Source organism: Cricetulus griseus, chromosome 3 (assembly GCF_003668045.3).
Source record: "Cricetulus griseus strain 17A/GY chromosome 3, alternate assembly CriGri-PICRH-1.0, whole genome shotgun sequence".
Lineage (NCBI taxonomy): Eukaryota > Metazoa > Chordata > Mammalia > Rodentia > Cricetidae > Cricetulus > Cricetulus griseus.
In genome coordinates this window covers 243,156,846-243,173,701 of record NC_048596.1, presented here as the reverse complement: position 1 = coordinate 243,173,701, position 16,856 = coordinate 243,156,846, and the positions used below count along the sequence as shown (strand labels likewise).

General features: G+C 38.5%; 1 protein-coding gene across 2 annotated transcripts in view; it reads right to left on the bottom strand.

Annotated features, from left to right (window-relative positions):
- Aoah (acyloxyacyl hydrolase) overlaps window positions 1-16,856 on the bottom strand; it is a 198,801-nt gene that overhangs the window by 128,601 nt on the left and 53,344 nt on the right. The window contains exons 4-5 of one of the 2 annotated variants that reach the window (XM_035441505.1): window positions 13,415-13,514; window positions 11,984-12,034 (exon numbers count right to left, since the gene is read on the bottom strand). In XM_035441505.1, the coding sequence (XP_035297396.1) occupies window positions 11,984-12,034; window positions 13,415-13,514 (151 nt within the window). Of the gene's footprint in view, window positions 1-11,983; window positions 12,035-13,414; window positions 13,515-16,856 lie in introns of those variants that run through there. The other variant, XM_027409368.2, reaches the window with a different exon arrangement.

Sequence of the window (16,856 nt, the reverse complement as noted above, 5' to 3'; positions counted from 1 at the left end):
GGTGTGTGTGTGTGTGTGTGTGTGTGTGTGTGTGTGTGTGTGTGTGTGTGTGTGTGTGTGTGTGTATGTGATTTATATGTGGGTGTGGGCATGTATGTGCCATGTATGGAGGTTGGAGTCAACTTTTGGGAGTTGTTTTTTCTTCTACTGTGAATTCTATGAATCAAACTCATCAGGCCTACACAGCAAGCATTCTTACCCATGGAGACATCTCGCAGGCCCTGCTTCTATTTCTGTAGCAAACACTAACTTTACCAAGTCAATTAAAACAATTCTCAACTCCACTTTACAGAAGAGACCATGAAGACCCAGTGTTGGTAAGGGGGTTTGTCAAAGGCCTTTCCAGCTGCTACCTGTTCACTTTACTCCCCCTGCTTAAGAGTCTGGGCATGCAGACAGCTTTCCAGTGCAACTCTGAGATCTAGTTGTATTTATATGATGCTGGAACAGTCCCCAAACAAATGATTTTTGGTAAATAATCACATCAATCAGATTGTGAGTATGTTCCATCCCAGTTTTACAACAGAGTGTTATTATTATTACAATTATCTCATTTTTCTATTTGCCCTCAAGTCATTAAATAAATCTTACACAGTGTTATACAACTAAGCAGTTTGTATTCATATTCTTTTTTCTCATGCAAGAGATTTATTGGGGGAGAGCAAAAGGCTGTCTCTGAGTGAAGACATGAGAGAGAGAGAGAGAGAGAGAGAGAGAGAGAGAGAGAGAGAAAGAGAGAGAAGGAACAAGAACTGTATTCATATTCTTTTATTTACACATACACACATATATTCATGTGTGTGTGTGTGTGTGTGTGTGTGTGTGCAGGTACCATGGCAAACACCTTCACAACTGAGTTATCTCACTGGCCCTGGGTTTATTTTCAGCTACTATAACAAGTTACCTTAAATCTTGTGGTTTAAGAATGAGAATTTATTCTTGATGTCAGAAGTGTAGGCTAAGTTAGGATGTCAGTTGGATGTATCTCTTCTGTAGCCACCCAAGAAGATTTTTTCTTTACCTCCCATGGTTGACATCCCTTTGTCTGATGGCCTCATCACTTCATTCCTTCCCTCTACTGTCACATTTCCCCCCCCTTTCTCATTCTCTCTTTCCTTTCTTTGCTTTGCTTCTTTTCTTTTCTTGTGTGTGTACGTATACATGTATGTGTGCTTTTTGTGGGCTATGCATGTGGAGCCACAGGACAACCTAGGTCCTTAGGTGCTGTCTACCTTGGTTTTTGAGACAAGGTCTCTTACTGGATGGGACTCCCTGATTAGGCTAGGCTTCCTGATCAGTGAGCTCCAGGGAACCTGTCCCTGCCTCTGCATTGTTGGGATTACAGGCACATGCTATTGTTCTAGGCTTTACATGTATTCTAGGGTTCTCATTTTTAAGTGGCAAACATTTTTCCGACTGTGCCATTTCCTCAGCCCCTAGGTTCCATTTTCATCTCCATCTCTGATCCTAAAGTTTGCTTCTTGTAAGAATCCTGTGATTACATTGGACTCACACAGATAATCCAAGATAATCCCCCACCCAGAAATCCTTAAGTAAATCACATCCAAAAATTTCATTTTTCCATGAAAGGTGCAATATTTTGAGCTTCTAGGTACTAAGGTGTAGTCTTTGTGGGGTGTAGGAAGAGCGTTATCCTTTTTACCTTCCTCTTCATTCAACAAATAGTTATTGAGTGATTAATTCATGCAGTGATTAATTCATGTTGGGCTCAGGGGGAATTGCTAGAAATGGCACAGCTAGACTCTTTCTGCTGTAAGGGAGTTAACACCCTAATGGGAGACAGACATTAAATAATGATATTATGATTACTTAATACACTCATAGTAAGTGGTAGAAAAGTGGGATGATCAGAAAGGGGACATATCCCACAGGACCTGGCTTTACTTGGAGCTTTAGAAATAACCCATCTTGGAGGAGATGACTTCCTATTTGAACTTTGTTGTAGATGACTCACCATGAGAAGAAGGGTCAAGAGAAGTCATTAAAAGTTCAAAGTTCAAAAGAGCTCTTGGAACTATTCAAATTCATCAAGGTCATGAGCTTTTTTGATCAGCTAAGAAGGAAAATCATATTCTTAGAGGTAGTTGAAATCCTCAAGAACAAGAAAGAAACATTCCTCCTTCATGAGTTGTCATTTTATTATTCACATTTATAATTCACAAGTAATAATAATACCCCCAACAGTATGTACACAATGATTGTGGAAACTATGTTTTGATTTCTCAGATTTAGGTGGGAACTTACTTTTCACTATTCAGTTTCATAGATTTGATGGCCTTCTCTTACGTCCTCTGGTTCTTGGGTGTTCTTTGCTTTTGGACATCTTTGTGGCATAATCAGTACTTAGTAATTTTTCAGAATTGTAATTAACTGATGCTACATTTTCATATAGAATACCCCCTAGAAGGCACCATGTTAAAGATGGGATATAATGAGTGGTTTTAGGTGTGTAGACATATCCTTGAAGGGTATGATAATTGCAGGACAGTCTTTGACAGCCCCACCCTCATGTAGCCTTTCTGTCCTATGTGCTCTAGTCATGATGTTTCACCACAAATCTAAAGCAACAAGGTCAATTAGTCGTTGACTGAAATCTCCAAAACTGTGAGCCAAAATAAGAAACATTTTTAAAAACTATCCTGAGCATCATATAAAGACTTTCTCCCTGGATTCTTCTGATTTCTTCCATGTACTTGAAGCCAAGGGTAACTTACTTGTATCTTTGTCTTCCTTCCAAGATTCTTATCATTTCCTTGGGTTTAATGGCTCTCAAATACATCTTTAAGGATATATATATATATATATATATATATATATATATATATCCCAAAACTAGATTTGAAAAAGAAGTCCACCTTGGCATCTCTGGCATCAAGTTGCTTGGAGAAAGGTGTGTGGAGTGAGTCAAGTCCAGTCATGTTTTAGGCTCAGTTTCACAAGCATTTTTATACCTCAAATATTTATTGAGCAATTTAATTTAGTGGCATTTGGCATGTTTTTGATAACTTATTGTTTGTTTAATGATCATAAAAGACTTATTTGGCAGGAAATACATGAGAGATAAATAAAATCTAGTTTTAAATTTTGCCATTTTAATGAAAAATGTGAATCTTTACCCCTAAATTTTGACTAGTTGACTTTTTTTTTTTTTTGCTTTTTTGAGACAGAGTTTCTCTGTGTAGCTTTGGGGCCTATCCTGGCACTCGCTCTGGAGACCAGGCTGGCCTCGAACTCACAGAGATCCACCTGCCTCTGCCTCCCAAGTGCTGGGATTAAAGGCGTGCACCACCAATACTCGGCGACTTTTTTTCTTTTTATAAAGGAACCTATTTGTAGTTTTCAGTCATTTTTTGGCATTGAGTATATGGCAGATATATTAATATTTTTCTTTCAGACTTCTTGGTCATTATATAAATACATACATACATACGTACATACATACATACATACATACACATAAACACACACACATATATTATATAATATATATAATATCTTCTCATGCTTCTCTTTTGGTATAGCCCCAATCTTTCTTATTCAAACTTTAGCTTATGTGGAACTTGCTTTGGTATCATGAACAAGTAATCATTAACCTAACACCCCCCAGGCACACATCATGTCCAGCAGCTCCCCTTCACACAGAAACACATCATGTCCAGCATCCCTCCCCACAGAAATATCATGTCTAGCACTCCCCCCCAACACATACATCATGTCTAGCACCCCTCCACGCACACAGAGACACACATGTTCAGTATTTAGTTCTAAGATGTGCATGAAGAATCTGTGTTTTACCACTAATTTCTGTTTCTAAATGGCATTTCTTTTCTGCTACATTGTTTTAAAATCTTTGGATATTTAAACAGGAAGTTTTAAAGTATTGTTAACTAAAACATACAGCAAACAACTTTCTCGATCTTTTCTCCATATGTAAAATTAGGATACTGAAAATTGTATGGAAGGTTTTTGACAGTATGTTTGGGCCACGGTTGTATTGTCTATTATTGGCACCTGATGTGTACCTATCGTGCAATAACAGCTTTGGAAAAGGTACTTTATGTGAATAAAGTGACAGTCTATGTTTTGAAACCTGTCAGCTTCTTCCAATATGCTTTTGATTAGTTTATGTCTGGTCTCAGCACCCAAAGGTCTAGCAATCATTCAGGTATAGCCATCGGTTTAATTAACTTTAATTTAATTTGACAAACTTTAACTTTTCTAGAATATTAAGGACCAAATCAAGGTGGAGGGTTGTAAATTTTTCTTTCTTTCCCTTCAGAAAGAACACTGGATTTTCTAATATTTTGCCAACAGTTGTGACCAGCTACCATGCATGAAGAAAACTCTTTTAACTCCAGCTTGAATGTACACACACTTAGCTTCTTCCTTACTTAATAGTGTATATATTTCAGCATTTAGATTCATAAGAAAATCCTTCTCAGACACTACACACAGTTAAGACAGAACAAACACAAGTGGGATGGGTTACTAAATACCAAATAAGATAGAGAAAATGATTCTATCTAGTTTGGGGATGGAGCTGTTATCATCTAGAATTGTGTATGAGTGAAAGTCATGCAGGTTCCATTGAGATGCTGATGAGAAAAGTGATTCTGTTCTCTTGACACAGGGATTCTGTTAAGCTGAGAACATTTGATTCAATTTTCTTAGTATTTATTACAAAATGGTAAGTTCTGATTACAGTTATGAAGGGACACATTCAAACTCAAGAGACTTAGGTCTTAGAAAACAGACATGAGTTAAAGAAACACAGACACACACACAAAACAAAATTGATCTTAGGATTGGAGATTAGCTTTTTTTCACTAAAATAATTGCTCGTTACTGGGAGGATATTTGGTTGTAAACAGGCAGGAGTATATACACCAATCCTTTTGCCAATTTCATTTTATTTTTTATTCATGAATTCATTTCTTCAATTGCCATTTATTGAATACCTATTTGATTACAAGAGCTATTATAGCTCTGAGAATATGCCTTCAGAAGGTTCTCAGTCAAGTGCAGGGCTTCTAGTACACTGGCTGTCACAATAGGGAAATAATTAGGAATATACATCCCCAAGGTATAACTGTGGCCTGGGTCAGAAAGGCTTACAAGATAGGGAAGGATAGATGCTCACAGTGAATCTTCTGGAACTTAGCAGCAGGAAGGCACAAATCTAAAACTGGAACAAGACATTTCCTGGGCAATAGTGACTTTATGAAAATGAAGGAAGTATGCTGGGAATGGAGACATCAACAAATTTGGGCTAAGAGTGGAAAGATATGGAGCATCACAAAGGCTTGGCTGTATTTTGCAGGTAAGTCTGGGTTCAGATTGCAGCCCATTTATTTAATATATACTGGTAGAGCATCTTTAGTGTGCCATTCTTTATGCCAGGCAGTGGAAGCAGATAGCCCCAGGTATAGCCGCAGCCTTACAATCTCAACCCAGCATTTAACACTTAAGAAGCCCTTGGTACTGTTCAAAGACAGACTAGAAAGAGTTTGTCAAGTCCATTGAGATCGAGTGGAAGTCAAGGACCGGCTATGGGAAAAGGATGATGAGGGTGAGTGCAGATTTGATTGATACATCTGGAATGTTAACAGATAACAAAGAAAAGGCCATTGCAGAATCGATAATGCTTTCAGGCCATCAACAGCAACTTTCAGCCTGGGCTCTAGTGGAAGAGCTCTCACCTTTCAGTGCAAAGGAACCCCCAGCTCAGGTGCTAAAACGGCAAGGTGGAGGGGGTGAGGAAGGACTCCTACTCTCCTTTGAGGTACCAAGCTTCCTATGAAAGAGCTTGGCAGGCTGCTCTTCTATTTTCTCAAGAAAAGCTCAGTCTTCCTCTGCAGGCACCTAGTCTTCCCTGAACTGTCAGTTGAAAGATCTGTCTGCCCCCCACTGTCTATTTACTAGCTGCCCCCACCTGTGGCCGCCATTTGCATCTCTAATGCCTGCCACATTTGTTGGAATACTGCTCTACGTAATTCCCTCTGCATCAATAATTCCTGGCTGCAATAAAGGAAAGGAATTATTCATTAGAAGCTAAGAGATTTTAGAGAAGTCTTAAATTATGAAATAGGAATGTCTGTCCTGCATACTGATGATGGTAAAAAGAGACACCAGGGTCCCTGGATCAACATCCAGGTGTGTTGTAAGTTCTCAAGAAATGCTCTTTGAAGCATGACTGAGTGGATGAATGACTGGCTTTGTAGACTCATTGGTATGGGGGACATTGGTATACTTGTGCAAGATTACTGAAAATTAAGCCCTTTAGTATATTTTCTTATCACTAAAGCCAAAACTGCCTCTGGCTCTGAGTAGCCACCACTCTGAGTGTGCTTCAGTCCATGCTAAACATGGGTAGGCTGGGTTCACTTCCTCCCAACTCTTGCATCTTTAATCAAGACTTTCAGTCTCAACTGTAAAATATGTTTGGAAATAAATACTTATAAGTTTGGCCCTGTGAAATTTGATTAAAATTGGAGAGATTAGTAGGAATTCAAAGAACTTGAGAACTAGTTTAGAAAGAAGCTTGGGAACAGTGTTGTTAGAATTTAAAAGAAAAGGCCTAAAGCAGGTGAGCTGTAAATCTCAGTAGCTACCTGGAGGAGGAGATGGAGACAGGAAAAGATGAAGCCAGGCCATTTGAGTTAGCAGTGGAGTTTAGTAAGCAAACAGGAAGCCTGAGGTGAGGGCGTGGGAAGCTTCAGAAAAAGAAGGAAGAAGCCCAGAGTGTCTGGGAAAGCATGCCTATGCTTTGGCAAGATTCCAAATAAAGGAAAAAGAAACAAAATATTAATTTTCTGAGTAATTTAGAAAACTGGCAGACTTAACCCAGCCGTGGCTCCAGCTCCATAAGTAACTGCATGAGATGTGGAGTTTCTGGGAAGGAAATGTTTATTATCTCCTTGAAGGGATAATTATTCCTCCCATCTCACCTTAGCACGGGCTTAATGTGAATCAACCCTCCTGAGGAATAAACTCTTAATCAGGTGCTTGACCAGCTTGGTTTGTTAATGCTGATATTTTGGGTAGCTTGACTTATTAGAGTTCTATCCAGACCAGGAAATAGCTTTTCCTTAGTGGGCCTCCAGAGAACTCTAATCATGGCTACTGTAACAAAATTGTTGAAAAGTAAAAGTTTATTAAGAGATGAGGAGCTTGGGGAAGAGTAGACATTAACATCTGATAGCGGGGCATGAGCTCACAGGCTAAGAGCAGCATTGTGAGCAAAGGGGCACTGTCACCTCACAGGACAGTAGTGACTAAGGGGTGACTCTCAGAAAGACTTTTGTCCTTGAGATTTTATCCTTAAATCTTTACAGCCTAAGAACTTGAATTAGAAGAGAAGGCAGATATTTTTACATAAAACAAAGTGCTAAGACAACTTGTTTATTTTTCAGTCACACAAGAAATTGTCAAGTCACTTCTATTCAATGAAAGTGCCGACTGACTACTTCCCAGAACCTTCTATGTCAGCTTCCTATGAACCAGATCCCAGAACTCCCTGTGCATCACACACATCCATTCTCTGAGTGTCAGAGAGCTTCTAGCTCTTGATGAACTGGATTCTCCATGGAAGCTTCTTAGTCTGCCTGCGTCATAAGACAGTGCGTTTCCTCCAGGCAGATCAGGTATCCTGGAGGCCTGAGAGAATGAGAAGGACCTGGCTCCATGGAGGAGTACTATTCTAACATAATTTTCTTTTAATGTGGATGGGGGAGTGTGTCAGTCATGCATGTGCCTTTGGGATACTGGTAAATATGGAAGGTGTCTATAGCACAGTTATAATTGAGACTGCTCTGCTAAAGGCTACAGAGCCTGCTGGGAATTTCAGGTCTAGGGGGTCCAGAGGGTGAAGCCGGGGAAGGGAGAACTAAAACTGAATTTTAGTTTGTAAGCTGTTGGGTAAGACAATGTGTGAAATTAGGTTTTGTACACATTAACACCCACACCAGCACCAGTCGTTCTTCCGTTTTGTATGCAAAGAGGAACAGTGATGAAATGCACCCCTCCCCTACAGACTATCCACGTAGTCTCTGCAATGCAGACCTTCGTGTTCTACTTCACCCTTCTTTCATTTCCACCTCCCTCATTTACACCTATGCACTTCCCATTTGCTTATAACCTAACAAGAAAATCCATGTAACTTTACTATCTTAGCATAGAAAATGTAGACAACACCACCACCTCCATGATATTAATGGAATTAATACATAGGAAGCACTTTGGCCAGTCATTAGCACATTGTAAATAGTGGAAGTTGGCTTATGATGGTGGTTAAGAGGATAATTAGCATGTTATGGAGGATAACTGGGAATTGTTTTACAGAGAAGGTGGTATTTGAGATGAGCTTGCAATGCATATGCTCTAACCTACTCAGTACCCTTAGTTTCATCACCTTAAAAATATCAGGGCACTTATATGACCTATAGTGGGTAAAGTTGTCTAAGACAGAGCTGTTTTATAATTCAGAGCTAAGTATCTTATATATACACATAAATATGAGTGTTTGGTAGACATAATGAGATTTGAAAACACCATACCCTCAAATACTAGCAACAAAGCATGGTAGTGTGTGGGTGGTTTCCTCTCATGATTGCATAGCTGATTGGGAGGTACAGTCACAGAAAATATGGAAATTCAAGATTCAGAATTCAATTTCTGCTGACTGCATATTGGTTTTGTACCACAACGAAATAGAAAATATAGAGTTCTAACCATTATAAGCTGAGGATCATCTGTTGTGAATAATTTCTCTAACATGAAATTCAAGAATAAAATTTTATATAAAAGAGCTGATTTGTGGTGGCATTTTAGAGTAGTGGCTGTTTTGGGGCATTCACAGGATTGTCACAGGGAAGCCAAGTGGGTTTGCATATCTGTATATGTTTGCATATCTTAATGAGTGGCTTGAACTTTATGGGAATAGAAAAATAGTCTTGTATGTTTAAAAATATATGTCCAAAATGTAATGTTAAAAGGGAAAAGCAAAAATCAAAAACAAGAACAAACAAAAAACCCAAAACCAAAACAACAACAATAAAAAACTGACACACAACATTATCAGAATGTTAAGAAATGACTGTGGTATAATCTAATTTTTAAAATTAAGTGAACATTTTATCGCTATCCCTTTCTGTTTGTAGGATTCCAGTTAGTTGTTTTGGAAACACTCAGGACAGCTTCAAAAACCCACTGGGTGGTGGGTAGTGGGGACAGCAGCCACATCTCTGAGGGGAGAGGCAACGATGCCAATCTTATTGCTGCTCATTCCTGGAGTAGTGACTTGCAGCAATTTACTGGGACCTTCAGTGTTGACCTTCCTGTGAACAAGAGGTCCTAATGGAGCCTGTGTCTTAGGACTGAATGGACAGCTAGACAAGATGAAGCAAAACCTCTTCCTGCAGAGTCTGGAGGAAGCACTCAGGACATGCCAGTTACTGTTATTGAAGGAAAGCTCAAGGCAGAGAAGCTTGAATCTGGAGGGATCACCCTACTTTTTGGGATAATGTGGAGAGATAGAGACTGGTGATGGCATTTAGGGAAGAGGGAAAGGGTTTGGAGCAGTCTGGGGGAAGTGAAGAAAGTGGCTGAGGCAGCTGCAAAGAGAGGGGCTCAGGCTGACCAGCAGTCTAGCATGTCCCTGAGTGGAAGCTGGACACTTCTAAATGAAATACTTCTGCTCCCTCCAAGCCAAAGAGCGTTGTTGAAATTGCCACTGGAAGGTGTGGGCGGGGGGCAGTGCCGGCATGTGAAAGTCCCGAGGTTCAAATTCCAGCAGCACAAGTGAAAAAGGGAGGATAAATGGGGGAGATAAAGAAATACAATCTGGTGTATAAACTATGTGCAGACAGTATGCCTAAACCAGAAATATTATTTACGGTCAGACAAAGTTGAGCATTGGTTGAACAGCTGTGGATATGATGCAAATATATCATTGTGCTTGTGGATATCACTAAAACCCAAATCATTTGCTACTATGATTTAAATCAGCAATGTCCCCAGAGCCTTGTCAGCTGAAAGCTTTGTCCCCAAGGAAATTTTCAGAGATGGAGCTTTGGGGAAATGACTGAACCATGAGGGCTGTGACCTCATCAACCAACGAGTCTACTTATTGATGGACTCATAACTTGATGTGCTACTGTGGGGTGATGAAAACCCACAAGGTAGCCTCCATTAGAAGGAAGTGGGTGTTTTGAGGAGTAAACCTTTCTCCTGGCCCCTTCTCTCTTTGCTATTTGTCACCATAAAATGAGTTGCTTCCCCCATCCATACATCTTGATGTCTTGCCCTACCACAAGCCCATGAACAGAGTCAAGTGATCATGGATTGAAACATTTGAACTATATGCCCAAGAGAGCCTTTCCCAAGTTTAAATTGCTTCTCTCAGGCATTTTGTCATAATGATGATAAGCTGACTAATAGGTTTGCTTTCCTACATAGAGACACACTTCCTTCTTCCAACATCAAATAATGATTATGATGAGACAATATTCACATGCTATTTGACCACTGGAATTTTTTTCACCTAAAATGAACTTTTCTAGAAACCAGTGGAATCTACAGCTTCTTTGAAGGAATTAGGGAAATTTCATTGACAGTTAATTACTGGAGAAACATGAAATATGTACTCTGGGCACTTGTTTCCATTTTTCCTGCTCAAGGAGACAGGTTTGTGATATTTATTATCTTGTATGTGTACATTTCTCCATCTCTCTTTGCCTCTATCTCTCTCCCCCTCCCTCCCTCCTTTCCCCTGTCCATCTGTGTGTTAGGAGTGGGGTGAGCAGAGTTCAACTTTAGGTTTTGCTCCTCAGATGCAGTCCACATTGTTTATTTTGAGACAAGGTCTTTGAGTGGATAGATTTTATGCCAATTTGATACAAAGTGCAGTCGTCTTGGAAGAAAGAATCTTAATTGAGAAAATAACTGTATAGGATTGGCCTCCTAGGAAATCTATGGTATTACCTTGACTGACTATTAATGTGGAAGATCTGAGACCATTGTGGGCAGTGCCACACTGGACAGATTGGTAGAAAGCCAGTAAGCAGCATTCCTTTATAGCGTCTGCTTCAGTACTCACCTCTATATTACTGACTTGAGTTTCTGCCCTGACTTTCCTGGATATTGGACTACACATTGGAAGATAAAAAGAACCCATTCCTTCCCAAGTTTCTTGGTCTTTGTCACATCAAGAGAAACAACAACAGTTTCTCACTGGCCTAGAAGTTATTAGCTAGGTGAGGCTAGCTGGGCAGTAATCTCCAGAGATTGCCTTGCCTTCCAGAATAACAAATGTGGACCATCATGCCTGGTTCATACATGGGTTCTGGGGGTGGAAATTCATATCCTCATTCTTGTGTGGTAAGGGCTTTACCAACTAAGCCATCTCTCCAACCACTGATTTTTAATATTTTCAGTCATAAAAATCATGTGAGTTGGTTAAGCCACAAAATGCTATAGTTGACTTCATTTAAACACAGATAAGATTCTTTAAAACACAAAACTTATAAATGCAGAAAAATCACAATTCTAGGGAAAGGGGTATGGAATTATTGGAATAGGAAGATCATGAAAGTAGATACTGTGAGCCTTAATTAGTTTAATGCTGTACTCTGATCTACAGTGTGTGGATAGAGTTATGTCAACATTTACAGCCTTGTCTGACCACAATCCAACTAAGTTACCCAAAATGATATGATACAGAAGATTCTTACAAACCATCTCTAATAATCACAATACTGACAATAATGTTTTAGATGTCATTTTAGCAATATTTAATGCATTATAGGTGTATTGTAGGTATTTGCTAATCATTGTATATATATTTGATTGCTTTACTTAGGAAGCTTTGGGAAGGTGATATTTTATTATACTCATCTTATGGGTAAGGACAGTCAAACTCAGATGAGAACAACCAGCTAAACAAGATTTCTTAGGATAGGAATTTTTAGTGCTGATCCCTGGAATGTTTTGGACATTCTAAAATGAGCTGGTTGTCCTGAAAGAGTAACTCATTTGGCTTTTTGATGGATAAGGTAGATTAAAATCCCGGATTTCTCTATTTCTTTGCTTCTCCTATCTACTGCCAGTCCAGTTTGGGATTATGGTTAATAGTAGAAGAACCTAAATATTCTTTGCATGGGAGGAGAGATCAAAGATGAAGCAAGATGAAATTATTTTACATGGAATAATTGAAGATATCACATGATAAGCACTTTCAGCAAAAAGGTGTGACACAAAATTAATATACAAATATCAATAGCCTTCATATGTGGCAAGGACAACATACTGAAAAAGAAACCAGTAAATTAATCCCATTCTTAGCAACCACATGGTAAAAATAAAATATCTGTGAATAAAGCTAGCCAAGGAAATTATAGACCTTTATAATGAAAACTTCAAGACACTGAAGAAATAAATGGGAGAAGATACTAGAAGATGGTAAGACATTCCCCTCTCCTAACCATTGTCATGGTCTGAAGAATCAATATTATGAAAACAGCTCTCCTATCAAAGATAATATATAGGTTCCATGTAATCTCAATCAATAACCCAGGGACATTATACAAGATAATTGTAAGTTTTATATGGAAACACAGAAGACCAAGGATATCTAAAGCAATCCTGAATAAAAGAACACTGTGGTGGGTATCACCATATCTAACTTTAATTTATCCTACAGAGCCATAGTAATGAAAACAGAATTACACTGGCACGAAAATAGACATGTAGAACAATGGTATAGAATAGTGTACCCAGAAATCAGTCCACACAACAATGGTTGCCTGATTCTTGAAAATCTAAAAATATATACCAGAGAAGACAGATTCTGGGATATCTGGGCATCAACATTTAGAAGAATAAAACTTGGTCCCTGTATTTCACCCTGTGAAACCTTAACTACAAATGAACCAAATTATTCAGTGTAAGCAAAGAACACTGTTAGTGAAGATGCAGCTCACAGAAGAAACGATTTGTTGCTTATAAAATAGAGGACTAGTAACTAGAATATACTAGAAAGAAAAAAACTCTAAGAAAGTCAATTTTAAAAGGATATGGAACTCAATAGTTCTAAAAGGAAATTACAAGTCATGGGAAACATTCTAAAAAGTATGCAATACCCTTTGCCACCAGGGAACTACAGATTAAAACTACCTTAAGATTCCATCTCACTCTAGTCAGAACTTATACTGAGTGGGACAGCCCAGGCTCAGAAAGACAAACACAGCATGTTTTCCTTTGTGTCGAGATTCTAGCCTTGACTATTTTGTTTCCAGTCCACAAACCACTGAGCAAATGAATCTGAGTCTCCCTTTATAACATTTCCAGAGGGCCTAAAGGGTATTGGAAAGTGACATTCAGAGCAGAACCCACTCACCTGGGGAAGGGGGTAGAGATGACACTGTGATTGGACAGCATCCTGCTTGCAAAATTCTAGAGCGTGGCACACCACATCAGCATTCATAGCTTCACCAAGTCTGGTAGGAAATGGAGCAAAGCAAAAGCTATTAAGATCTCTCAGGCATTAGGAAGCAGAAGCACTATCAAAGGGAGTTAAATCCCTGGAATGGATTCTGATGCCCTCACAACCCAGCCTTAGAGCTTCACCCAGCACAGCTACTGGATTGTGTTTTCCTGCAATACCCATCTCTCCTGCTTCTTTCATAAGGTCCTGAAAGCAGGATGGGGAGCATAATCCCTGAGCTATGAGTTAACCTCTCAGAAAAACACTGGATTATTTCCGGGAGAAGCCACAAAAACACTTGGGAAAAGAAAAGAGAAAAGATATGATTAGATGGGAACAATATTTTGAAGTTTATTGGATCTAATAGAAAAAATGACTATATATAGTTTTACACACTAAAATTATTTTCTTAGATACAATCCAAATCACCTCTTACCTTGTAAATTAAACATATCTCTTATTTTCGTGGAAGAAAAACATTATTGTTGATTTGCTTCTTTTATGGAGAAATCTATAAAGACAGTGGTCTTCAAATACTGCAGTTGTGTCTAGATTCTAAGGAGCTAAAGCAAGTGTGATGGTTCATCTTCATTATCAAGTTTACTATTTTAAAATGATCTAGGAGACACATCTTCTTTGGAGAGCATTCACAGAGAGGCTGGACATGAGTGGTACTATCTGATGGGCTAGTCGTCCAGACGTAATGAGAGAGGGAAAAGGAGGAAGCTTTCTGAGCACTAACTCCCATCCTGTGTGTGTGTGTGTGTGTGTGTGTGTGTGTGTGTCTGCTTCTTAAATGACAATGCAGCTGACCTTGACTTATGTTTTCACCACAGTGATAAACTGTGTCCCCTCAAATCAGGAGGCCAAACAACTCCTCTTTTAAGATTTTTCTTGCCAGGTATTTATTTAGAGCAATGAGAAAAGTGGCTAATACTGAAAATTGTTACTGACAAGTGAATTCATTATGGTGACTTCCTGACCGTGTAGTTCATAGGCCTTCTGAACTTGTTTACAGGAGAAATGTAGAAGAGATTAGATCTGTGGGCTAGAGCTAACAGAGAGCAATGGGTAATATTTATGAGTTCAGATCACAATAATGTGTACAGAAATGCAGTGTGTCAGTGAGTCAAAAGGGAGTGTATTTATAAAGTTTCAAAGAGGAATTTGAACTACCTGAAAGTAGGATAAAGGTCATTTATAGTATATCCTGGCAAATAGCCTGGCTGCATTTTGTTTCTCCCCTAAAACTCTGAGTGAGGCTGAATTAAAAAGTAATGAATCACATTGTTTGATGGAGGAAATTTCATTATTCCATTCAGGCTGTGGCATGGTTATTGCTCTCTACATTTAGTGAGATTTAGAGTTCAAAGCAGGATGTCATGAAAAATATCCAGGTTGGTGAATAGAGGAATATGGAAAAGTTTATGGTTGTGAACAAACATGTTTAATTATTAGATTAGCATTATTGAAAATAAACTATGAGTTTCATAGTGACAGCAGGAAAGGTATCAGAATTCCATTTATTAAAAACTTCAGGGTGTAACAGTGCAAATCCATCTAAAAATAAGGTGTCTGAAAACACAGAGACTTCAGGTTACATCCCAGAAAAAAGAGCAGCCTAGGGAAGTATTTCTCTAGGTTCAGTCATCTACTTAGAGGCTGCTGCATCTGTGGTGCAAGGGGACTAGGCTATGTTTTAAATTGGCAACAGAACTTGGCAATGTTCACATGCACAACATAAGAGCTTGCACCAATACCTTAGAAAGACACCAAGGTCAGGCAAAGGGCCAGATTACTGACATAGATTCATGAGTAGGTTGTGCATGACATGGTGGAGGTTAAGGCTTTAGATGCAATGGAGTCTCCAAAATACGGGCAAGACCAATAGGGTATATGTGAGATTTGTTGAGGAAATCTGCAGGCATTTCTCGGAGGCTGATCTAATTGAGAGGTCACAATTGCCAGAGGTAACGGGACTTGAAGACTGCATCTATTCAACTCCATCGGAGCACAAATGATATTTGAGAAGTGTTTGCTTTAGATCTTCCTTACAGGTTTGGTAGAATTCAACATGAATCTGTCTAGTTCTGGGATGTCTTTTGGAGGAGACTTATAATAGCAACCAAAATCTTGCTATGTGTCTGCAGCTTTCACTTTGGTAGGTAATATGCACTTAGAAAATTAACAATTGCTTTCAGATTATTCAGCATCTTAGAATGTAAGTCATCAAATTATTCTCTAATGATAATCCAGACTTCTTTGGGATCTGTTGTTTGTCTCTCATTGTTTTAATTTGGTTGCTCTTACTCTTACTCTTGGTTAGTTTGGCTACAGATTTGGCAATCTCAATATTTTCAAAGAACCAATTGAATAATGCTGTTTGTTCTTTTAGTTTCTTTTTTCATTACTATCTCCCTTGGTGTGTGTGTGTGTGTGTGTGTGTGTGTGTGTGTGTGTGTGTGTGTGTGTGTTTTCCTATATATTGTTTTTGGGTTTGGTTCCTAATTTTTTTCTAGAGATTTGAGGTATATCAGATTATTTGGGGAAATCTCTCTGATTTTAAGAAATACAAGCATTTGGAGGCACAAACTTTCCTTTTAGGTTACCTTGTCTGGATCCAGAGATTGTAGCAGACTATACTCTCATTTCCATTTGATTTAGGAATTAAAAAAAAATTCCTCCATGATTTTCTTCCATGTTCATTTAAAGCTACATTGTTTAGTATTCAGGTATTTATATATTGTCCAAGATTAGCATTGCTATTGCTTTCCAGTCTTATTCCACTGCAGCTTTGTTAGATGCAGGGAATTATTTCAGTTATTTTGTATAGCATAGGGCTTGCTTTGTGGAGTCTATTGTGGACAATTTTAGAGAGTCTTCTATTGTCTCTGAGAAGAATGTATATTTCCTACTTATTGCATGGAATGTTCTATAGATACCTGTTAAATGTTGTTATCTGTGGTATACTTTAGTTCTCAACTTTCTTTTCTGATTTTTAATTTTGAAGACTCATATCTACATTTGAAAGTGAGGTGTTTACAGCCTTCAATTATTATTGTGTTAGGACACACAGCCTTTTATGCCTTTTAGTGTTTATTTTTTAAAAAATGGGGTCCCCATGAATTGGTGCATATATATTTATAGTAATTATATCATCTCGATTATTTATTCCTTTAATTAATATGCGGTGGCCATCTTCACCTCTTTTTGTTTTGCAGTATACATTATCAGGATTGAGAATCAGACCAGCTTAAATTCAGCTTCTATTTGTTTGGTAGGTTGTTTTCCAACCTTTAATTCTCAGTTTTAGGACATACTTCCTAGTTTTGTAAATTTCATAGAGAAAAACATT